At 38.7% G+C, this 24,974-nt stretch overlaps 3 protein-coding genes across 6 annotated transcripts in view; 2 read left to right on the forward strand and 1 right to left on the reverse strand.

Moving 5' to 3' along the window:
- Nucleotides 1–4,958, reverse strand: dcun1d4 (DCN1, defective in cullin neddylation 1, domain containing 4 (S. cerevisiae)). Of its 4 annotated transcripts, none has more exons than XM_069680030.1 (11): nucleotides 4,925–4,958; nucleotides 3,536–3,606; nucleotides 3,392–3,431; nucleotides 3,058–3,145; nucleotides 2,772–2,860; nucleotides 2,563–2,633; nucleotides 1,720–1,811; nucleotides 1,485–1,593; nucleotides 901–1,005; nucleotides 263–365; nucleotides 1–171 (listed from the first exon to the last, which is right to left on the reverse strand). In XM_069680030.1, exons 1-11 carry the CDS (start codon nucleotides 4,941–4,943, stop codon nucleotides 116–118), a joined length of 843 nt encoding a protein of 280 aa, XP_069536131.1. In that variant the 5' UTR covers nucleotides 4,944–4,958; the 3' UTR covers nucleotides 1–115. The 4 variants fall into 4 exon arrangements, with proteins under 4 accessions (XP_069536131.1, XP_069536129.1, XP_069536128.1 ...); XM_069680028.1 differs by lacking the exon at nucleotides 4,925–4,958 and adding an exon at nucleotides 4,419–4,472; XM_069680027.1 differs by lacking the exon at nucleotides 4,925–4,958 and adding an exon at nucleotides 3,938–4,016.
- Nucleotides 4,959–8,272: 3,314 nt separating this feature from the next.
- ociad2 (OCIA domain containing 2) lies at nucleotides 8,273–12,736 on the forward strand. Its single transcript, XM_069680419.1, has 7 exons — nucleotides 8,273–8,434; nucleotides 8,511–8,595; nucleotides 10,458–10,511; nucleotides 10,599–10,646; nucleotides 10,736–10,889; nucleotides 11,386–11,463; nucleotides 12,331–12,736. The coding sequence occupies exons 1-6, from the start codon at nucleotides 8,336–8,338 to the stop codon at nucleotides 11,459–11,461; spliced, it is 516 nt and encodes a 171-aa protein (XP_069536520.1). The 5' UTR covers nucleotides 8,273–8,335; the 3' UTR covers nucleotides 11,462–11,463; nucleotides 12,331–12,736.
- A 1,495-nt stretch (nucleotides 12,737–14,231) lies between these two features.
- Nucleotides 14,232–24,974, forward strand: part of fryl (furry homolog, like) — an 83,982-nt gene continuing 73,239 nt past the window's right edge. The window contains exons 1-2 of the mRNA XM_069680196.1: nucleotides 14,232–14,320; nucleotides 20,195–20,264. The gene's annotated coding sequence lies outside the window, so the exon portion shown is untranslated. The remainder of the gene's footprint in view (nucleotides 14,321–20,194; nucleotides 20,265–24,974) is intronic.

Here is a 24,974-nt window from a genome sequence, read left to right on the forward strand (position 1 = left end):
CCTCCACCTGGAAGCACCCACAGTCACTGCTTTACCATTTTTGTATTGTTTACTTATTGGTTGTTGATTCTCATAGTCGTTGTCACAGTTGTATTTTTTCCTCTTGGCTCTGCACCTATGACATCTGCCTCTCCTTGTACCATTCCACAAACTCGTCCAACAAAACTGGCCCTGGTGAAAACACAAGACAGAGAATAAGAGATTAGATCTGTGTAGCACAGACATGAAGCTCTTATTTACGTGTAGATATGTGTTCACTTACAGGCTCCGTCCTCATCGTAGTTACTGAGGTCCAGGTTGATTGTCCTGCTGAACTCTAAAACATTGCACCATTGGTCTTTGTTGATGACTTTGTACTTCGATTGCTGAAGAAGAGTAAATAAAAACCTTACATTAATACAAAAGGATAACCTTTGAGTTTCAACAACCCGAGTCAAGCTCAAGCTAGAATTCATTGTTTTATAGAGTTATGCACATAAAGTGTCCAACCCTCATAGGTCTGCAAGAAACCAAGAATACAGTTACAGTGGTTAAATATTTAATTTCCTTTTCAAAAACATTACCTAATTTAAAGCTTCATCTGAAACATTATTCTCGTTTAGCTTCAGAAAAGGTCGAAAGTTTTTTTTCACAAAGTTATCCAGCAAAAAGAAAGTGACCTAATTAAGAAGTCATCTGAAGTCTTCATCGACAGGACAACAAAACCTCATCATCAATTTTGCCAAATCACACAACAAACAAAGTCTGTTTTCCTCTGGAGTGGAATAAAACCTTCCTGTTTTTAAGGTTAGCGTTAATAACTTACGACATAATTATAGAGATTTGAATTATACTTCACATAAGCAATATACAACTAACATATAGGACACTTTGATTTGAGGAAGGAAGATGAATGCTTACCTCTAGAAACTGATTAAACACAGGAAACAGAGGCCACGTCTTTCCCAGAAGAAGCCCCAGCATGCACTTGGCTGTGTTCAAGTCCAGACTCCTCTGATCCTTTTCCTGTCCAATCAAAACACCCAAAGCTTCATGACATCACAGGAAAAATGTCAGCCACACTTTAAAGCTTATCATTACAACCAACATTAACACAATACACAGAACAGACTGAATTCCTTATTCAATGTTGTTACAGTTAAAACATTATTACACCCTCATTATTACGCCTCTACGCCTTGTTTTCATTCACTGTTTTTAGTTTCATTCTCTGTATCAGAGTGAGTTGCTTCTTGATAATCATGGTTCAGGGTCCACGTAAGAGAAAAAAAATCAGACTAGGTGAATACACTACTTCAAATTTAACTGAAAAACGATCCTGACCGACTCAAAACATCGGCCTGAACAGCAGCTCGAATTACACATGATAGAATTTCAGGTGTGTTTAGCTCTTCACCATTTAAATGAACTGAAATGAAAATGTTTCAGGAATGCAGAAGTGTGTGTATGAGCATCTTTGGCAGGAAACACTTTGCTTGACTCACCCGAGCAAAATCAAAGGCATATCTATAAATGAGCTTAAAACTTGTGCTGTCATTTAGGACAGATCTCAGGTAGTCGAGCGAGTTCCTCAGCCTCTCTGTGGAGTCGCACCTGGCGACAACAGAAAGGTGACTTAGTCATAGTGTACACTTCAACGCCTGCTCAATAACATAACAAAAAACTGAGACAAAACAGTAAGGAAGCAATCGAAGGACAAAAAGTAGGTAAGTTACGTACTGCAGGGAGCCCATGCCTCTCAGCCACTCCTGTAGGGTAAAATAGCCCATACTCTGGGCATCCAGCTTCCAGGCGAGAACCAGCATCACCACCTGGGCACAAAAACCGGCTGCACCTTTAAAAACATGTACATGTACCCTATGCTCTTAAAATGCTGCATTTGATGATAAAGACATGGGGTTATCTCGTTATCATTCAGGTTTTAGGAGTATTCTTTGGACACTGATACACAGCACGTTCAAAATGTGCCTCAGCTGTGGTTTTACTGCAGTTTGCAAACCACACTTTTTTGCCTGTTACAGTCTGCTCTGTGTATTTGAAGCCAACTAACCAACAGTCTGCAAGGCAGGGGTTAGCTGGAGTATGTACAGCTGGATTTAACCAAGAATATAATAAGGAATATTGTTCTTTTTCTAATTCAGGATAGTGCCAACACAGGTATATTTTGTGCATGTAAAGATAGTCATTAGAGAGTTATTGTTGGACTTTTGAGAGTAAGGGGAAGGCAAAGTGTATCTGTCATTTCCGCCTCCAGCATTGACCATGGTGTCTCCAAAAGCACAGCTGCAGGCTGCCTGTAAGCTAAGCTGTGTCATATTTCAAGTTTTGTTTTTGAGACATGCTGATCCTGCTTCTGATTTCAATAATTGAAATATAAACTCAATCAGATCATCTTTTTTATTTTGAATCTAAAGCAACAACACAAATATGCAATCTGTTTTAGAAGCATTGTTCTGTGACATTTGTTTAGATTTCTCTTGTAAATCCTGACCACAAAAAAGTGAGCAAACTGAGACCAAACTGTAAGAATTGAATTATTGAAATACAGAAAAAGGTGCCTACATTCTCCGGCTCCACTCCGATGTCTTCACAGAACTTCTCCATGCCCTCCGGACCCACTACCTCATCACAACCTATTTTAGACAGACAAGTGTGAGGCCACACGTGGAGCTAAAGAACATGGCATGGATATGTAAATAAACCAGCAATACATGATGATGTGAGTTAATTGACTGCTTGTGCAATGGTTTAAATATAATAAATATAGTCACCTGCATATTCATAGAACCACTCCAAGCATCTTTTACTGGAAAATGTGTCCTCCTCTCGGATTTGTGATGTTTCGTGTTTTCTGAAAACGCTGCAAATGTAAAGAGAGTTTTAGTCTCAAGTTCGGCAGCAACACAGAAACACTGAAACACAGAAACACAGAGGAACTCAATTTGGTTTGAAACAGGCCTTTCCTTTAAGTTTTCATAATTGGAGGAAAAAAAAGAAAAGACTAAAGTTAGAGAGTTATAGCCATGCAACTGCATCTTCAACAAAGTAATGTCACACCTGTCCTGGCGACTTTTCTTGGCTGACATGTCATCTCCAGCAGAGGGTCTCCTCTTTTTCCTAGGAGGCATGGCTCTGGAGCAACAAGCTAGGAAAGGGAGCGAAAGACAGAATGAAAGGGGGGTACTTACACGCATATAAATGATGCATATTTTTCTTGCTTAACATACACCCAAAAGAAACAGTACAATTCAGAAGGAGACGTGGTTTGGTTTAAGCCAACAGTGTTGAACGACTGATATATTTGCTTGATTCTTGCAAAATCCTCAGCTGATAAAACGTAATGTCAAGGTTTTACCTTTATCTGACACATAAGGACCTGTTAAATGATTACCTGAGGGGTGGCTATCCTGTCCAACGTCTTCTGTCAGGTTCTATCAAAAATAGATGAGATAAATTACAACATGCATTTACACAGTGCACACTCAACACAAAACTAAAATATGTAAAACATACACAAGCTGCCAAATGTATTTACCAGCCTGTGCAAGGTGTGGTGGATCTTATGGATACTGGCCAGTGTAGTCAAGTGGGAATTCAGCTGAAAATCTATTTCCACAAAAACAGAATAAAGATAACGTCAAAAATTCAACCTAAAGCACAACACACAAACCTTCTGCACCCACTCACACTTTTAAGCTTGTTAAGAGTACAAGGGTACGAGAAGGTGACATCATCTTAGCACAAACAGGAACCTATGATTTCAGTATTTTCAGCAATCAAAACATCTCTACAGGGATTGAAATGCTTGAGTTTGATTTCTACTTTAAGGTTTTACGTTTCAGAAAAGGACAGAAAACATCTGACACGAATGAGGGAGTGACTCTCTGCATTCCACGAAAGACGTGCAAACTCTAAAATATACCATCTAGCATGCTACCTTGTCGACAGATGTCATCTATACATTCCCGTGCAACAGCTGTCATCAAAAAGCGACGCTTTAATTGATTTCTAGAGGCCAAAAGCGGACGGAAAACACAGCCGAGCAGATAGCACTAGCTGCATACCTAAAATAGCAGTGCAGACGCGCAACTTGCACAGAGTTTACAAAGTATCTAGAGAGTTGGGCGTCTGGGTGTTGTAGTCCATTTCCTTTAAAGAGGCCATTTAAACTTCTGCGCTGGCTAGGATTCTAAACTACAATTCCCAAGCATGAACAAAACAACTCTTTCTTTCAGACCCTTCAACCCCCCAACATTTACCCCAACTGATTGAATGCATTTTACAATGTTTTAATAAAATCTAACATCATATGCTAACTAGCACATTAGCATTGCGCAGACGTTTTGCAGCAGCTGGTGTAGCTGCCGCAAACCCGGACAGCGCTGCAGCAGCAGGCAATGAAACATGTTTTACTCAACTGCGTCACAATTTTCATTCTCTGTAATAGTCCGCAGTTGACCAGAAAATTGACCTATTTACAATGGCCTTACGTTGATCGCAAGTTTGAGTTAAAACATACTGTGAATCCTGAGTAAAGATGAATATGGGGATCACAGCGCACCGATTACCATCGATAACCCTCTGAATTTAACTAACATCGGCTGCATTTAACTGAGCCCTGCTAACGCTACATAAAAAACAACTTCAGGAAATCATCCGAGTCAAATCTAACATCCTGAATGTCCAAAACAACTGAAATAACACTAGCTATTCTTCCTTTGTTGTCGCCCAGGACGGCTCTGCTTAATACAAAGAGCCCAGCAAACAGCACGGAATTCATTCGTTCTCATCAAATCCCACAGAAAAAAGGGATAAAAGTAAATGTAGAAACACAAAGCGTCTGTTCATCTCTCTTTGTCAAAATGCAACATCCGTAAAGGGTCCCTTTCTGATGAAGAAAAGCCTCTATAGCGTTACTACTTACTTGCCGCATCAGAGTGCATTTTTATGAAACATACAACTGTCTGTGGGAAGTCCGCAGACCGGCCAATAGGCGGGCCTTGTCAACGTAAACCACGCCCGTTTAACATGATTGGACAGCAAACTGTTTGATCTCCGCCTTTCTTCACTACTAACTGGCTATTTAAGATGTCACATCAAGAGAAGGCGGAAGTAGGATTAAACCCCGCCTACTTACAGACGTGATTGGTCAGTGTTACCAAACAGGCTGAGCTGCCTCTGTGATTCATTGGTTTAGTGAATTTTACGGGCACGTCAATCATCAGAATTTCCTCGTGCAAGCCTGAAACCAGCCCACGATGGAATCTGATTGGTCAGTTAACCTATAATTCGACCTCCCAGTGTAGCCTAGTCGCTGTTTGGGTTCGTTTGGTGTCAACTCAGCCGGGCGGAGTTGGTAGCGGCTATATGAGTTATACCTCATACTTTAAAGGTATATTCGTGGCCGAATATATACCTTCGTCCTGCGCCGAATAATGCTTCAGAATTGATGAATTTAGCAACCAGTGCTTTTCAGGTGACTAGAAGTCCATGTTATTATTGAAAACGAAGGGATACTAATAGATGTAGCTAAGTTTGTGGACCCTTATTGCTTCTAAATCTCTGCAAAATTGAGATGAATTATCACTTTGTATACTTGTTTAGCAAGCTAGTAAACTACACTGTAAATTTACCTGAAAGTGAGCCAAACAAGCTGTCCAGCCTGACAAATACAAACGCCTGAATGCCACCATTTTAAGTTTATTACCTGCTTGCGAGGTAGAACACTGCACAATCATGTCTGTTTCTCAGTTTTCCATTAATACTGATGTTTTAATATGGATATTTGAGTTGTCGATACTTGTACTAGTAGTTCTACTAGATACTAGTAGTTAAGATTTTACTTTCAAAATAAAGGTCACCTCTGTTGGTGTGATTCACTTTCACAGATCAAACTGTACAACAGAATTTGAAATAGCTTAAATAAGCTCCAACGTTAGAATGTGGCTTTTATGTTAATTCATAATCCATTAATACAATATACTACAATTCCACCCCGACAGATATAGGTCAGCTGATATGGACCCCTTACAGATATATCAGTAGGCCTATGTATGTTTTATGATACACAACACTCGCCTTAAAGAACATATGCAGATAACAATGCCTGGGGGGATTTGGAAATCACATAGTTAACAATACACTTATCACTGTTGCAGGGCAAGGGGCTGGTCTGCTCTAGAATTTGTTGACATGTATAATAATGTTACATTTCTTCAATTATGTTGCCTGTTAGACAAAGCAGCCTTCTGGGTACCTTTTGAGGCATATAGGTGCAAAAACCACACAAGAAAGGTCTATTTTATTCCAGCTTAAAAAATTCAGCATAAAATTGTTGAAATTTAAATCTAAAAAAATCCATGTCTGTCAAGCTCGATCTACAATGATATAAAATTTAACAGGGTTATTCTGAGTTTTAAAAAATTACTACAGTATACTAATACTTACTAATACACAAGGTATTAAGATTGGTAACTTTTCACAGTTAATCTTTTACCTTTGTCCAATTTTTACACTCTGGGACTTCTGTCTCTTCTAAAGATCAGTGGCTCTGATATCAGTGCATTTATTATCAGTGCTAACAAACCGTTCTCTGATTAAACTTCTAATAACCATAAAACCACTCCCAGACCTTTGCCTGGCACAGGCAGGCATTTAATAAAGAAACATAATTCCGCACTCACTTCCCCTCTGCTGAATAAAATAGGCTAAGAATAATAAAGGTCAAGACATATTCTAAAGTTTAGTTTGAAACATTATTACGTAAGATGAAAAATTGTGAGGTAAGAAATATTTTTGTACTAGAAGAAGAGGAACAACTTTGGTGTGTTCACTAGGTATGGTTAAGGAAGGCATTCAGCCTACATGACTGGACATTAGAGTAACCTTCTTGTATGAGCATGGCCCGTGTGTCATACATTGTAACACAAGATTACCAAAACCTGCCCGAACCATAAAAATGAGAGAGGTATAATAAAAAAATAAATTTGCATGTTAAAAATGTAAATCAGATAGACCAACAGCATGCTTATTCAATATGAATAAAGCAATATCACATTCGAGGGAGTGATGTTGTATTGAATATCATCACGGCTGTGATTTGGTCGTAGGCACGATGCCACAGATAAACACAGCTGTGATGATATTCAGTAGGCTACAACATCACCACCTGCTGTTATACAACAGTTCCACAAGCGCCAAATACTAGTAAAAAGTAATAATTACCAACAGATTACTTTTAGCTCCACCAACTCAACTAGTTCCACAACTTAACTAAAACTGGACTTTTGTTGCCAAGCAACCCAAACATTCTCCTGCACTCTGTGTCTACGGGTTACCACAGATCCATTGTTTTTATCATGTATATTTATCTGTTTGTTTTCATTTATCACCAACCAGTGAAAAAAGAGTCTGCTGTGTGATTCAGAGGTACCAGCCTAATCAATGTAGACACACACAGTCTGCTGTGATGTTAATTAACAGTATTTAGAACATGTGGCTGAGGCGGAGTGATACACAGAGTGAAAAGTCCCAGTGATCTTATTCTTTATATCAGCACTCATGGAATGCCTCTTATTCAATCAGATTACTTGGTTGGAACTAATTGTTGTATAATAAAGAATAAAAAAAACAAACTTTATTTGTATTTTAACTTTTACACAAGAAATGCCGCCAAAAGTGCTTCACACAAGGTGTTCATGTGAAAATAGAAGAAATACTACACACACATATATATAGATACATATATACAGTATATATACATATATATAATATAACATGGAAAGTAAAAGCCACATGAGAGAGTATAAGTATATAGTTAATAATTAGTATATCTGAATATGTAAAATACAACAGTTTCTAAAGAAGTGCAAAGCAAAGTTCATTAAAAGTACAGGTATATAAAAGTTATAGCTAGTTAAAGGCTAAAGAGAAGAGATAAGACTTTGCTGTTCAATGGCATAAAAGAAACAGTGACTACTCTAAATAAAGGTGTGTCTCACTTTGAGGGGCAGGTATGTGTACAGAGGTGACTGAACTGAAGCATTATGCGCCACAGTAATCTAGATACACAATCAAATATGAATTAACTCACATTTGTATATTTTAATAGTTTGTTTCTTAAGCAGTGCTTTTTTTGTTTCATGTACAGACAGCCTGTGTCGGATCTCTGCATCTGGAGTGTGTTTTTTAAATGGGTGGAGTTATAAACAAAGAGCAGGGAGGAGTAATTACAGCCACTGACGTCTATATCTGAGGGACCGCGAGAGGGGAAGTAAACGTGCATGAGAGAGCCCAGCAGTTCAGGTCCAGAGTAGTTTGTGAAAGCTCCTTCATCATGACTTCTGAAACAACTGGGGAAACTGTAACAGTGAAGACGGAGGAAGCAGCAGCTGGTGGAGGTGCTGGTGCAGCTGCAGGGAAACGGGAGTGGAAGGTGAGAGGCATTAAAGGATTTGTACAGGACTATGCAGGTCTTCATAGGTCAAATATAAAACCTGTATCTCTTTCAGTGCCACATGGGTGATCGTCATGTCCACAGAGATGACCTAAAGAAGGTTTGGAAAGAGTGCCAGAATGAGAGCTTCTGGTACAGAGGTAATCCAGACATTCAGCAGACGCACAAACATACTTCACTGAAGTTTTACTGCTGTAGGAAAACAGACAATCAAGAAATTTGTCACAGACTACATGACCTGGCTCGGGCACGGCTCGTCAATCAACAGCCTGTTCATTCAATGCTGTGTTTACATTCTTCCCTGTGACCTCAGCAAAGCCCCCATGTCAGAAAGTTTAAAGGGGAAGCTGTCTCGTTTATGCTTAGAGTAATATTTATGCACATTTTCCACTAACAATCCATTAACACTGTTGTTTTTACTCTAGTTGATTAGGTCATTTTTTAAAGTTTGTTTTGGGTGGAGCTAGATAAGGTCCTAAGCTAACTCAAACGTGCATATCTAACTTTAACAAATTACCTGCTCCAACAAGTGAAACAAAACTGGAGATTAAGGAATTTGTCTGTTGTGTACGCCCATACAGCTGTCATGCAACTGTCAGACCAGAATTACTGCAGCAAAGTGACTCACAGCACACACCTCAGAAAACTGTTGTTGTTAGCATAATCTGCTGGAGCTAGTTTAGCTTCCTCGCTATGATTAAAGTTAAAATGTTTAATGTGTCAACGCTTTATGGTCTGTAACCTCTATTTCCGTCCTTGCAGCCATGCAGCAGCTGCATACCTTTTCTAAGCATGCACTTATATAATCATGAAACGGCAACAATCACTACTTCCTGAATTAGAAGTTGGTCTTACCTTTCTCTGAAATGAGGTGGATGAATAGTCGGCTATCACGACAATACAGATCAAAGTTCAGTCAGATTAAACTCAGGGCCAATCCATCAATCAAAGGAAGTGAATGTGTGTCGCCCAAGGAGTGTAAAGGACTATTTAATTAGTCACTACAATCAAACAAAACCATTCAATAAAGTACAGAGTCTGAAACCTCAGTTAGATCTGTAATCTGTATAGGATTTACTATTTCACCTGGTTTTGATTAACAAATGTCGTATTAAGAAGTTGTACTCTAGGAAAAAGAGTTATTTATTCATTTGATATGGATGGATCATGTTAATGGACATCAGTATAAAATCACAGGATGGTAGACAAGGCAAGGCAAATATATTTATGTGTCGAGCACATTTTATAACACGAGCAACCCGAAGTGCTTAATGGAGCATAGGAGACAAACGATACAAGCAAAACTCAAAAGCAACTAAGTATAATGACAATGAAAACGTAAAATATAAGCAAAAGAACAAACAGGAAAAAGCAACACAATTTAGAAATACTCAAACAAACGTTCTGTATTTTGATTAAAAAGAATAATAATTACACAAAATGGTAAACAGGAAGGTCTTTGGTCACTTAATGCTGACTGATAAAATAACAAAAGAGTGAATAAATAAAGCTAATATCTTCCTAAAGCTGAATTACTACCTGATATAAACCGTTTCCCTTCACGTCAGTATAAATACTAAATCTTGGAGGTAGTTGGAAAGTTTTTTTTGTTTTTTTTAACTCTTCAAAGTTGGAGCACTTCTTGTCACTTCTGGAAGTTTGTTTCAGGCAGATGTTGCATAGAAACTAACATGTTAACATGCAGGAGTTAGCATGTTAGCATGAATGCTATTTAAGGTGGTAGTACCATTTTAAGGTACCAGTTGACCCTTCAAGCTAATCACCTGCCCTCCCCTGTATATAAAGGACATATCTTTCATTTCCCTGTGTGTGTTTTTACCTTCTTGTGTTCAGAATTAGAATGATCCCACTTTGGTTTATCACAACAAACAAAATACTGTGATGGTGCATCCATTCAAAGATTGAGCAACAAAAAAAATCCACCTTGTGTGCACATATAAGGTATAATGTAATAATATGTATGTCTATATGTCTCTATCAGCTCTCCCCCTCTCCCTGGGCAGCATGGCTGTCACCGGCGGTCTAATCTACAACGGTAAAGCACCCTGTTCTTTCATCATCATCAAAGTAAATATGTAAAGCAATCACTCTGGGTTAAAGTACAAGTTTTATTTCCATACAGGTGTTTGGAAGTCATCAATGCGATTTGGTCCCTTTCCAAAACTAGCAGGTGTGTACCCCAGAGGTTTTTGGACATATTTAAGGAGCTTTAAAATCTATCTGCAGTCATTGATCTCTTACTATGTTTTTGATTTTCAGTTGCTGGGATCCTTGGTTTCGCAGTGGGGAAGGCATCTTATGTGGGAACTTGTCGAAGCAGGTTTCAGGAGCTTGGCCTGAAGGATGGACCCGGGTTTGGGCCCTGGTCTGAGGGAGGACGCTCTGGACCTTGGAAATCTGGACCTGGGCACAGGTGGGGAATTACCTACATTTGAAGTAATAATTCGATTTAAAGGCTGCACGATGGTGCAGTGGTCAGCGCTAACGCAACACAGCTGGAAGGTTCCTGGTTTGAATCCTGGTTCAAATGTAGTGGGACTTCCTGGGTGGAGTTTGCGTGTTCTCCTTGTGCATATGTAAATTCCCTCCGGGTACTCCAGCTTCTCTCCATAGTCCAAAGACATGCTCGTCCACAGGTCCACAGGTGACTATTGCTGTCGCTTTTCCCAAAAATGAAGTTTGAACGAATTCAACGTGATATGGAATTTGTTAGAATTATATCGAACACTAAAAATCTTGTTCAGAGCTTTTATAATTCTGTTGTAAAAGGATGTAAGTGGTTTTAAGGATTCTTGGGAAGATTTTTTAAAGTTTAAAAAGAATGAGAGATAATGAATAATAATACTATGTTATAAATGATGATTAATTTCCTTACGTGCCTGTCACTGACCAGAATGTTATCCCAACAGAGCTTGTCACCATGTGTGTGAAGAATGTAAGAAAAAACCTGAAGCTGCACCTGCACCTGCAGAAGAGAAAGTCTAAAGGTAAATGGATCATGCAGTATGACATAGCCTGTATAAAAAGATGGACAACATGACAGCTCCCTAAAAGTAAAGCCAAAACATTTTGGGCGCCCCCTGCTGACTGGCTGCAGTACAGCTCATAAAACCTGCCTCCTCCATGTTAACAGGTGGGACATGGCTCAAAATATAAAATCAAAATACACGCCCGATAAATAATTTTTCTGGCAAGTTTATTTTTAATGAGTTATTTGATGCTGTCAAAATGATGATTGACAGCTCTGTTGACAAATTCGGCTCCTGCAGCGAATCAGTTCCGGGTGAGCAGAGTGGAGGACGATCCGCGAGTGGAAACGTAACTAAAACAATCACTACAGTCACTGAAGTTTCCATACCTGTGAACGTTAACCTCAGACCAACACAGAGAAGCTGTTCTGCTGTTAAACACGCCGGTGTGCAGGATCCTTGCTGTTTTTTCAGTAAGTTAAGTGTGTGTTTGGGTTAGCGGAAGTGGCTACAGCCGCTTCACTCGCCGATCTCTACTGCGCAGTCTCTGGCTCCATATGACGTCACCATCGCATGATGGCAGCGCCTATCACAGGGGCTATTTTGGCATCAATTTCGTACAATGGGAGCAGATGGAGAAGCGTTGTCCATCTATATATACAGTCATTGCAGTATGATTACAGAAACATTTGTGCAAAAATTTTAACTTGTTCTAAACAGATATCTACTAGATGAATTATTGTAATGTCTAGTGCTCACAAACATGTAAAACAGCTCATCATATATGAAATCTGCTCTACATACTTAAGTATTTATGAGTGCTGGTCCCTATTTCCATTGTAGAGCTCATGTTAAAATAACTTTAATGTTTGTTTTGTTTTTCAGCTTCATCAGAACCACTAAAAAACGGACTCGGCGTGAATTCATCAGATGCAGCTTCTCTGTTTCTTAAATGGCTTAAATACTACATGTAGTTATTCCAAATTATCTGTTTATATGAAGTATAGTACATAATAATCATTCACTTGAAACAATGTACAAACTTGCCACTGGAGGGAGCTGTTATCCCTTTCTGTCACGATAGTTGTAAAGTGTTTCCAGTTTGAACAAGCATCACAAACAGAAAACAGTAACATTAAATGTATTTACAAAGTAATATTTTCTATGTTGGTCTTTTTTTAATTGAGTGTCTGTTTAGTGGTTTAGTTCTCATTTCCAAACAATGCTAAATACTGATAATATTTTAAGTTATACAGAGTACTTGTTCCATATACTTGGCAATATTTTTATATTTTTCATTGTTTTGAAAAAGTATATATTCATCTGTCAATTAAAAAAATTACATGTGATTTATCATTTCTTTCTATATGATGCTATATCCTCTTGCAAATAAATATAATATATTCCTCTTTTAAATAATGCTGTTATTAACTGAAGTTTTCAAACTCTTTCTAAAACCACCAGTGGACTGTCTACAGTAGACTGGATTTCATTTACCGAGGAGTATATTGTTGGCAGTTATTTTAGTTGTAAGTTCCCTGCAGTGTTTCATGGTTAAAGTGATTATAGAATGTCATTGATAGCTGCACTACTCCAGAAATGAAAGGAACATATATAATATAAATGTTTCTATTACTTTATTGTTTTATTTCATGTTTTTTTGTTTTACAAAATCAAACACTATGGAAGACTGAATGTGTAAAAATACATATGATATAGATATATATATTTGAATTATGCAAATGCCAAAATAACAGAAAGAAACATCACTACCTTGTACTAATGAGTTTGATATAACTCTATTATATTATACTCTAACACTTGTAATATTAGTAATCAATGTCCAAATTGTAGTATATTGTTTTTAACATGATTTAATAAGTTACAATATATAGTTTTTTGTTAATTTTTGTATTTTTCATCAGTTACAACTGTATGGAGCCTTCGTAACACAATAGATAACACATAATAACATAGCCGTAACAAATAAGTTATATATGATGTGGACAGGAAGAGTTTTAGGTTTTGACGAATACATAAAAAAATGAATCAAAAAAACTCCTCAATAGTGTGTCATAAACTTTTATTTACTATTAATACATGCTAAATAGGAAGTATTTTTATATAATAACTAACTATTTTGAGTTAAGTTTCTCATTATTTTGAGAAACTAAGTCATTTTTGAAAACAAGAGAAAATAATTTATAATGTAGGGATGATTCAGTTGATATTTTGAGGTTTATCAATATTCTGAGATAATAAGTTATAATTATGAGATGCAAACACATTTTCAGAAAGTTTTATTGCATTTTAAAATGTTAGGTCATTTTTAATCAGCTTACTTATTTTGATCATAACAGTGGCAGCTATGGGCTTTTCACACTTTTCATTTCAATATAACTACTTATTTGAGCCTGGTGTGGCGTCTCAACAAAATATTCTGATGAACTCCAACAGTAGCCTTTGCCCATACTTGGCACTGCAGCTCGTTCAAGTACCCGCCCACCGGTGCAGATTTCGGTGTACGCTGGTTGTAATGAAAAGTGTACCCATATGAACGTCATCCTCAGGACGTCATCCAATCAACAGGTCGTTTTCTCAGGATTGCCACGTATCTGGTGAAATAGAAAGCTGTATTTCATGTGGGCGTATACAATCACAGCCAATCACTGCGAAGGAGGCGGGACAAACAGGCCACCGACTGCTCTGACAGAGGAGCTCTCCCAACGCCGAAACAGACTGAGGAAAAAAAATCACATCACTACGCAAATCCTTCCAATGGAGGAGGGCCAGGACGTTGAGCTTGTTCGGCAAATGAGAAGAACGTCTGCAAGCTAGCTACCTAGCTCAACTAGAGGGAGAGGAAACAAAAGTTGTGAGTAACGTCCGCTTTACGGATATTAAAGTATTTGAGGACACGGTGGTTGCTATCTAATGTAGTAAACGTTGGCTTACGTCAAGTTCCGTGATTAACTTTGCCGTTGATGTTACCTTTTTAACTCTAGCAGCCAATTTGGCTGGCGTAGCATGCTAAAGAAGGAGTTTGGCTCCTGTGCTAGTGTTTGTTAATCGCCTAGCTAACCTTGTAAGTTTAATCGCAGGCACAGTTCAGATTCCTGTTGTCCTTAGTTTTATCGCTAGCCCGGCTGCTAACATTCCTTTCATACTAGTATAATGAACGTTAACTTATAGCTGACAACTAGCTGGTAAGCTAAATCAAGTTGCTGCTGCTAGCTAGCCTCTTGCTTAGCATGAGCAGTTTGCTCAATACAGTATCAACACCAGGCTAAATGCTAACTTAAAGCTTCCTTCTGTCTGCTAGCCAGTATTAAAATAGCTAGTTCTCTTTTTTGTTTATAGTTTTGTCTAGGTAGCAAAAACAATATGCGTCAGAAAACAAAAATCAACAACAAAATAGCATGATATGTGAAACCACAGTATCAAAATAACCAGGCACATGCAGTTAACTCAACAAGCCTAGTGTTTTTAATTCATTAGACCTATTTGGGACATAAACAACTTAAATAAAGCTGCATTATTTCGCTTATAACTAACAGATAACTTGTTTGTGAGATCACATTTTAAAGGTGGTGTCCATAACATGTCCAAGCATGGTGCTGGTTCTTCTGCATTGCCACAACAGTGAGAGAACTGTCAGCTTTTGCATCTAACATTCCTCTGAGGACTTCATTCTCCTTGTCCAGAGTGAATCAGAAATACAATGAAGCACTTGTTCGTTTTCTGTGGAGACGCAAGCAGTGGATACAGACAGAGAGGAATCTGGTCAGTCTGCTGTGTGACTGGAGGTGGAGATGGCCAAAGTATTTCAGAATGACAGAAGAAAAGTCATTCTGTGTTCACTCACTCATGGGCCCACATGAGGGTGAACTATGCTATGAGTAATGAGAACTATGCTGTACACATTTGCATGAAAAAGCCAGATCAGTCTTATCAAGACGAGATAAAACAAAATATAAACTTTGCCTATCAAAAAGGGTTTGCCTTAGTCCCATTGTCTCATGTCAGATGGCTACACATTGTTAAAGCATGCCATTTAACACACAAAACTTGGTGAAGTTGTTCTTACACCGGCCTATTAGACTATTGGTCTTCACAACTGGCTGATCCCCTTCTTTCATGCAAGGATAAGCTTCTGGTGGCCGCACAGATGTGCAGTGTATTCTCCGTAAAAGCTAAAACTAGAGGGAATTCCCCTAGAATGCAGATAGCCATGTATCTCTGATTATCTGGGGCATAATTCCAGTGAATTAGTGTGTTTGGTTTAAGCTGGTAAGACATTAATGGCATTGAAGAGCACTGGGATGAAAAACCAAGCTCTGAAAAACGCCCCCGCAGTGGCCCCTCGCTAAGCTGCCCCCTGCAAGGATTAACTGTTAACTCAGCATTTCAGTGGTGACTGCAAAAATATCATGTAATGCAAAAATAACTCAATATATGTATATATTTTTACTAATCCTATTAATCCAGAAAGTGAGTTGTCTGTGGGTTTGAACCATGTTAAATGTGGTTTGCACACTCACAGCTTTCTTTTCCTCCAACTTATTATTATTTGAATATTTCCCCTAATGCTACCTTACCTGGCCCTTCTTTTGTCCTGACTATTGTCATTTGTAGAAACAAAGTGTCCTCCTTTGAATTGGCTAAAAACTTGCAGCTGCACATTTATCCTGGATGATGCAGCACCTGCCTCTGTGCCTCCTGACCTGTCAGCAGTTAACCTGGTTTCATGTGAGCAGCTCCTGTTGGACAGCCTGATTGGCCTTCTTCGAAACTGTTTTGGCCTGATTACAGTAGATGACCTCTTTTCTTAACCCAGGCTGACCAGTCGGATCCAGGTGTCTGTGAGTGTTTGCATTTGCACATGGCTAAATGATTAACCGGACAACTAAAGAAATAAGGCTTTAAGGAACTGACTGTTTGGCCTTTAACTTGACCTTTATTCAGTTAAATATTGTCCACAACTCTATTCCTCTGAATGAAACAGACCTCAAACAGAAACAGACTCCGGGAGATTGTTGTTAACATAATGCTGTTTAAATCTTAAATGAAAGTAAATATAAAAGCTAGAGCCTTCATTCTCTTTAGCAGTACAAAGCTTAAACATCAGTCTTTATGTTGTACTTGAGTTGTTGACATAATTATGTAATGGTGACAACATGAGGGTGGATGCAAAGTGGCAGTGGGAGATTGTTGCATAGCATAGTACTCCTTAAACTGATCTGAAATAAAACCATTAAAGGGAGAGCATCTCTTAAAGAACTTAAATAATCTTTAAGATTAAGTTTTACAGTTCTTAGTGATATGGAGCATTAGGAGATTCTCTAATAGATTATATAAAAATAAGTAGTAATATCAATTTTGCAGATGAACTTATCAAAATGCCTTTAATCCTTCTTCTAAAAACGAGAATATTTAAAAAACTAGAATATGTAAAGAGTTGAATATGTGTAAAGTGTTTAATATAACAATCTGTTAAGTTTTGGTACTTTTCTTATTTATGAAATCATTTAACTTAACTTTGATCAACTATTATTATTTATTGACTGACATAATCTTTTAGCTAAGGTTGTACAGATTTTATAGGGACATTAAGTATTTGAAATACTTTATTACTATATACTCTGAGTCTCTAGTATTAGGTGCCGACTCAAACTGTATCTCTGGAGCCATGAAGACTGAGCGGCATTGCTGTGCTGTTTCATTCTGCTTGTGGGAAAACCACTCGTTACAGTGACGGCTTCCTGTCCAACAGTGCTGATAAGAATATTCATGAGTTCGTAGAAAGTGGCGAGGTTCGAAACAACAACTTCTGAAAAGTCTTTCCAGTGCAAAGTAGATAAAAGCACAGCTGATTTTAAATAGGTTATGCATTCTTTTCATTGATTGCTCTGGGAGACTTGGCGTAATATAGCACACAATAAGGACTGAGTCTTGCTAGAAATAACCTATAATTGAGCCCTGCTGAGGAAGATTATCCTTGGCTTTGGGAGAGAGCGTTTGGAGCATAATTGATGTTTGGGTCTGCCTTCGCCAAAGAAACCACCCTGTCTTTAACCTCAATATGGCCTCGGCTGAGATGCCAATATTCCTGCCATGTTTAAATCCATTGTCGGCACATTAACGCTGCATATTTCCTGGCTATAGTTGTCAACCTAAGCAAGATAATGGTAAGAGGAATGTCTGTTCAGACATGCAAAAATATGCTTGTTTATGAACTTCCCTTCTCAGTCGGAAGAAGCCAGCAATGTTTCCGCTCTAGAGGTAGTGATTACGACAGGGCCAGGCCTGTCATTTAGAGTTGGAGGGAGCCATATATAGGCTGTTCCCCCTTTGTCCAATATACTGCAGCACACTGCCTGTTTCTGACTAGCCCAGATTCTTCAGGGCAAGCACAGCGAATACATTGCATCTTGAGTTTGTTTTCTTCATTTTGATGGTGGTTGTGCAACTGTCATTTACAAGGTGAACTTGAAGGGAGCAGCACAGAAGTGTGGCAGGCTGCTGGAAGTTGATATGTGGCAGAGAAGTGAAACGAGACGGGACAATCTTGCCTTTGTCAGGGTTGTCTCTTATTTCCTGGATGCACTATCCTATTTGCAGCGTCCTCGCTGTGTGCTGGGCTCAGTATATTGCAGGTTGATATTAGATGAGGTCAAGTTAACCATTGATCAGATCAGTCCTGCTCCACTGGCCTTTGGCCCTTCTCGCATGTTGCATTTACACCAAAATGCAATATTTAAACTGCTTACCTTACACAGACGTGGATCTATCTGAGATATGAGTTTTAGCACAACAAGAGAAATGTGTTTGAGAGCTTAAATATAGAGCAGGAGCTCAGTCTGCGGCTGTATTTGTGACTGCGCTCAGGATGTGCACAGGGTTTGGCTCACCCTTTTTCTGTGGTCACACTTTTTCGTCGTCTTGTGGAGTCGCTGAGTTGGAACAGGAAGTCAGATGTATTATTCTCAGGTCTGTCAGCGTGAGAAGCGAGTGATTGCATCTGAGAATTTTTTTTGCCTTGTTTGTGGTGGGTGGGATCTGACGTGTGTCGCTGTGACACGACTTTTGGGCCGTCAGGGTTTTGTTTTTACTTTATCAGTGCTGACCTGTTCTCACCCTCCGTCCACAGTGTTACAGTGGAAGTGCTCACCCCTCAACTTCTCTGTCTGGCTGCTGTCACTCAGTGTCTTGTTCTTCCTTACTTTGTTTGACTACTGTGTGATAGTTGTTAGAAGTTTCTCTCCTCTTGTTTTTCAGTTTTATGTCACTGGAAGTTTTCCTTTTTAAAAAGAAGTTATAAATATGCAACATATGCAACAATAATTATTATGACTAAATATGAGATTACCTGAGACATTTTCAGCAACTTTGATAAAAAACTGGAAGGAAAGTACAGTTTTGCAGGCTCTGATCTCTTATATAACAGCCTCTTGGATGTAGTGTGTAATCTTCAGATTATTACTCTGCTCAGGAGGAGGTTTTAATCCTGTCCCGGCACCGAGCAAACCAGGCGGAAGCCAACAGTAGGTCGACCTATTACTTTGCTGTGAATGAGACTGGGCTGTCCAAAATCACTCGCCTGTACAGCCGTATCATCAACAAGGTTTCCTGTGCCATAGCAGTTCATTACTGAACAGGATCTTGAGTTTAATTCTTGTATATTTAAACCAGGGCCATAATTTGACATATTTTAGGCTTTTTAGTACACTCATTATTTACCCAAGTAGAAGCATAGACAGTTGTGTAAAAAGGTGAAAATAAAAGTACGGATTAAAATTTTTGCTGAGGTAAAAGTGAAAAGGTCCAGGCTCTGAAATGTACTTGCAGTATAAAAGTAAAAAGTGTCCGTCTAAAGGACATTTCTGCCGGCTGTTTCTTTGCAAAGCTAACTGAGCCTCACCTCATATTGTGGAGAATATTAAACTTTCACCATTCTGACTCCAAATAAATAAAAAACCAATACACTGAAAATAATGAACTTTGCATTACAATGTGATAATCAATTGGATGGGGAATCTCGTCAGCCTTGTTGGTTCACTTCCAACCATTAGCTCTAAGTTCTTCCAGTCGATCACAGACATCACATTCACTAGACCCCTCTCCTCCACGCTCCAGTTTCCTGCTCATCTGTTATGTTTTTAACGTCTTTTTCATCATGTTAAATCTGTCTTGCGTGATATGCGCTGACAAATACAGCTTTTTATTTATTTTTTGCCCCATCCATTTAGGTTTGAATCAGCCTTTATGTTGGTAAGGTGGAGCAATGGTCCAGAACAAAAATAATTAATTATTTCCCTCAAATATTCAAGTATTGAGACTGTTTAAAAATAGTAGAAGGTACAGATATTTTAAAATGTAGGAGGATAAAAGTAAAAAGTTTAAGAAAAATAAAGACACCCGAAAACTCTTCTTATGTACAGTCACAAAGTATTTGTACTTCTTACTTCCCATCTGTGGGTTTGAATGATGGAGAAAAGTTACTGAACGAATTGACACGAAAATCTATACGAAAAATAAAAAGGGCCGAGTTTTAAAAGGACCAGAATTGCCCTTTAAATGAAATGAACACAGAGTATTTTGCACGTTGAGGTGTCTGTATATGACACACGACTGCCTTCCAGAATCATTATTTCAACAACAAGCTCTAACATTGAAAGATGCATGATAAATGACGGGGATTTGTGTCTGTCTGCGCTCTGTGGTTAAAGATGTGTTCTCCTTGTTTCAGATTCCTGTGCAGTGAACTCGTGGACCCTCCTTTCTCTTTCCAGCCCCAGCCCCTGCTCTATGGCCTTAAGGTACGTCACACGGGTTCACTGGGTAGAGCTCCACTGTGCGATGTGGTTTGCTTTTACAGAATCTGCAAGCTAAGTACTGTGGGAAAGAACAGGGTGTTGGACTAATCTCTTTGTTTGTTTTGCTGAATTCTCAAAGTAGGAAAGTATTTGAGTATTTTCAGACTCTTTTAGCTCGAGCAAATAGTTTATCGCTCTGCTTGGATTAACCTAATTTGTACTCCTTCCAAAAATGTTCCTGCTGCAGTCATGAGGTGAAGAATGTTTCTTTCTACTCTGTCTGCAGTTATACATGTCCCCAATACAGGCAAAACAGTAATATTTCCATCTACAGGTTACACTTGTGTCTGCATAATGTATGTTTATCAGACCTACAATAAGGTATAAATTGCTAACATGGTGAGGTAGCTGCTGCTTGTCTTGCTCTTATCCTTAACAACTGTTTCCGTGTGTGTGTACAGTGTGAATTGATTAATACGACAAAACAATAATAAGAAAACCAGTTAAAACTGCAGTGTGGAAACCAGATGACAAAGTTAACATCTGATTGTGTGGTCAGCGTGTGATCATTGCTTGATGAAATGAAACCAAAGTAGAATTCCCCGCGTTGATTAACATCACGTTATCATGTTTCTCGGCCCAGTTAGCTCTGCTCCTTCCAAATGTGACTTCACCACACTACATAAAAGTGGCACCCAGATAGAACTGATTCGTGAGTGCTGATGGTCCAATCAGTCTATGCACACAGGGGCTATTCTATATTATATCTTAGTTCTAATATATTAAACAATAAGATAACACAGGAACAGGATGAGCCCATGTTCAGTGTCTTGTGTCTTGGTTTGGATGTGTTAGGCCACCTACTGTAAAATCTGGAATATAAGACTCCCAGAGGGGGAAAAGTTTTCTATAGCTATTATTAACAAAAACGTAATTTATTATTTCAACACTATTTCAATTTATTTTCACTTGAAACACATTAAAAACACACATCTTATAGCCTACCATCTGTTTCCAGCTTTGCAATCCTGCTAGCTACTTGTGCGGTAGTTGAGCTCAGCCTTCAGTAACGTTGATTGTTGGCGGCTGCACTGGCGATCATGACGGCGCATGTTCATAATGAAACTTTAGCTAGATTATAGCGCCATCGTCTGGTAAAATATACAAAATACCTCTCTGTGCATTTTATACTGGTATATTGTTCGCATTGGTTTATAGGATGCAGGCCACTTTTTAGATGGAAAAAAAAAGTATTAAAAGTGCGTCTTATACATATACTGAATATGACTATAAGTCAGGTAAATTTCATCTGCCAACATCTCTCTGCTTCTCCGTCACTTTTTCAAATAGCGTGACTGAGTAATATACTATGTTTGTTGCCGGGTTCCTATTAGAGCTGCACTGTGAATTGCAATTTCAGGAAAGTTTACCTAGCCCAAGCTAGCTATTAGCTTTCCTCAGTTAACTGGTGTCAATTTAGTGGTGAAAAAAACACAGCTTTTGGATTTATTTAGGATTCAGGAGGGACATGTTGCGCACAGGTGTTGTGTAAAACATGCAGAACAGCAGATAGAGATAGAAACTACGAGTTAAAGCTAATATGCACTCTTTATATTTGTTTATGTATCGCACTTCATATCGTTAGCGCAGTATTGGACCGCTCACATCGCAGACTTCTCTCATATTGTGCAGGCCTAGTTCCTATGCAGTTTGGAAAAATATATATTGGAATAGATTAGATAACTTGTGTTTCTGTTTAAACTTTTGGCAGTATAATTTTAACACTGACAAATAATTGATTAGAAAATCGCAATTATGTTATTCTCCAGTATTGCAGCTGTAGTGCTGGTTCACATCCTCAAAAAACTGTAAAAATGTCGGTGGTTAAATCATGTTACTTGAACAAGGAAATGTAAATGTTGAGAAGTTGATTGCTGTGGCGTGTTCCTCTAAATCCTGTGTTTGCATATTATTGTAGCCTCTGGGAGAGCAGGGTTATCTCAGAGCGGTAACTGGTCAGGACAGAACAGAGGATAATTTTGATGCAGGGTCTGGTCAGGTCACATTCTCACATTCTTCAGCGGTGACAACCAAAGCTCTCCGTGGGTTAACTCACAACTGTCAGTCAGGACCGGGCAGAAGCAGCTTGATGTCTTTGTCTGAGTGTTGAACATTGTATTTCTTGTTTGTATTTGCACATGAAAGACTTGACTGATGACAAACTAAAGTCAAAGGTTTCCAAACCTGGAAATTTAGAGTAATTGGACAAAATGGCAATGTGCTGTTACCAAAAAGAAGCAGAAGGTGTGATTTAAGCAACAGAGAAGAAAAATCTGCCCTTTATGTAACCCTTACTGATGTTAACCTCCCAAAATTAGCAGAACTATAAGACAAAAACAATGATGTGTGTGTAAGCAAGAATAATAAGGCTGCAACTAACAAATATTCATATTGTCAATTAATTCATTTATCTTTTCTCGATTAATCAATTAGTTGTTGGGTCTTAAAATTAATGTTGATCAGTGTTTCCCAAAGCCCTATCCACAACTCAAACATATTCAGGGAAAATTAACCCGATAATAGTCGCATTAAAAAACTTGAATTACTGAAACCGAATTATGAAAATAATGCTTACAACTTATCCATTAATATTTGCAGCTGTTGGATAGTTTCTCTGAAATCCACTGGACAGGATACATTATCTGTTATCAAACTCAGGCCTGTTAAAAGTGTATTGTTCGGGTTAGAGTGGCACTCTCTCACTGGTTGTTGTGGTACATGCTGGTGTGCGCACTGTTTGAAATAAACTATTTCATAAGGGTTTCCATTATGGCATTAAGATATAGATGTTATCAGCTAGGCTAAATGAAAGGTGAATTCTGCTATTTTAAAATTAGATTCCTAATCTTACATTATTTGGAGTCAAAATAACCAGTATGTTGAAAATGTCGAATTGCTGCAGCAGATTGCTTCAGCCAGCAGCCGCAAAACTTGGTTTTATGGCTGCAGTGTAATCCTTGAGAGCCAATACACCCACTCAAGTTCTTGTTTTTGCAACTGACAGGCTCAGATTGTTATTATAAGTGTGCGACAACATTACAGAAAGGATCACTACGGAGATAGACCTTTATGTTAAAATATGATCCCATGTTTTAATCATTAAGAGCCATCAAGTTGCTCTTTACAAAGCCAACTGACATTTACAAAACCAGTCATTTTTCCTTGCTAAACATGGAAGATGCTGGTCTAGTGTTATGATCGTTTGGTTTGTTTATTTGTGTTGTTTGACTGACTGGTGGTTTTGAGTGAGTAGTTTAGATCCTCAACAATATTTGTGTACAAACTAACAAAAAGAATCTAGCTGTGGTAGACAAACAACGAGATAGTTCTGAAAGGTACAATCACGTTTTTTGTCCATGGAGTCTGGTGGATTTGAAAGCGTGATACAAAGGCTGTTTCTGGTTTAAAGAAAGCCTCTTACTCTTAAAATAAAAAGGTCTATGTAAGCATTGTAGGGATTCTTTCTGTAATGTTGCCGAACATTTAGAATAACACCGAGCAAGTCAGTGGCAGGGGAAGCAACTTAGTTGAACTTTTTGTCAATTAGACCCCAAAAATAAAACAGCCTGGGATTAGCCTTTAAGATGGTACTGCTGTGTTAATTCTAAGGAAATAATAATAAAAAAAAGATTGCACCAAGGTTGTCACATACACACACACAAACAAAAATCTAATTTCCTGGTCTCATTATTCAAGGTTACACTGCTCGTTGAGGCTGGATTGAAGCGTCAATAGTGTGATGACTGTTTGCACCATTAGAGGGCAGTGCAGCATTGCTGCTGATATTCACCTTACTTGACACAGACCTCAAACTGTTTACTGACATCAAGTGGTGGAGGAACAGTTCAGATGCACAACCAGAACAATCAAAGCGACTGTAGCAGGGTTGTGCTGACAGTGTAAAGACCAGTCCCCCCCAGCTGACTCCTGGGCCCCAGCCCGCTAGTTTTCCTGTTTTCCCCTGCTTGAAAGCAGAACAAGGCAGAAGCGGGGCGGACCCAGAATGGCATAGGAACGCTGCACATTGTTCGCAGAGCTTCCTCTTCCACATTCCTGGGCTGATTGGGATCTGGGCCTCCTGTGCAGGAGTATTGTTCTAGCTCAACAGCACCGCAGACCTGGCCCCAGCAAAACCACAGCTGCCTCCACCGACCATTGTGGTGCTCAGGCCGAGTGATGGCTATCTGTGCCATCAGTCATCCCTCTCTCTCTCTCTCTCTCTCTCTCTCTCTCTCTCTCTCTCTCGCCCTGTCTGTCTGTCTCTCTGTTTCATTTAGTGATTCTTACAGGATCTGCTGCCTCAGCCTCTTTGCATCTTTGAGTCTTGCACTTTGCAACAATTGTCCCTCTGTACAATTTAAAGTAATTTTTTTCTCTTTCTCTGGTTGTTTTTTGTCTTTGGCAAAATAATAATAATCTGTGAAATATATTCCCAATAGTTTATAGTCTCTTGTTCTTTAAGTTAGACTCCTGATTGCTGTTTCCCTCTGTAGTTTTACTTTGGTTGTAGCATCTCTAGAATAGACAAGTTAGGTAATTACATGAGAAGTCAGACAGTGACACAAGTTCTCTGTGGTTTGGCTTATGAGTGCTTATATGGATGTATGTATTAGCTGCTCTCCCTGTGGATTGTAAAGGTTTTATATTGGATTT

Source organism: Semicossyphus pulcher, unplaced genomic scaffold (assembly GCF_022749685.1).
Source record: "Semicossyphus pulcher isolate SPU_LCO1_2020_fin unplaced genomic scaffold, fSemPul1.0.p SCAF_4, whole genome shotgun sequence".
In the NCBI taxonomy this organism is placed as follows: Eukaryota; Metazoa; Chordata; class Actinopteri; order Labriformes; family Labridae; genus Semicossyphus; species Semicossyphus pulcher.

Coding starts and splice junctions, on each gene's coding strand:
- dcun1d4 (XM_069680027.1), bottom strand. CDS start 3,983: ATGACAGCTGTTGCACGGGAATGTATAGATGACATCTGTCGACAAG. Junction 3,607..3,937: donor AGATGACATCTGTCGACAAG/GTAGCATGCTAG, acceptor TTGTGGAAATAG/ATTTTCAGCTGAATTCCCAC. Junction 3,432..3,535: donor ACCACACCTTGCACAGGCTG/GTAAATACATTT, acceptor TATTTTTGATAG/AACCTGACAGAAGACGTTGG.
- ociad2 (XM_069680419.1), top strand. CDS start 8,336: ATGACTTCTGAAACAACTGGGGAAACTGTAACAGTGAAGACGGAGGAA. Junction 8,435..8,510: donor CAGGGAAACGGGAGTGGAAG/GTGAGAGGCATT, acceptor TATCTCTTTCAG/TGCCACATGGGTGATCGTCA. Junction 10,512..10,598: donor CGGCGGTCTAATCTACAACG/GTAAAGCACCCT, acceptor ATTTCCATACAG/GTGTTTGGAAGTCATCAATG.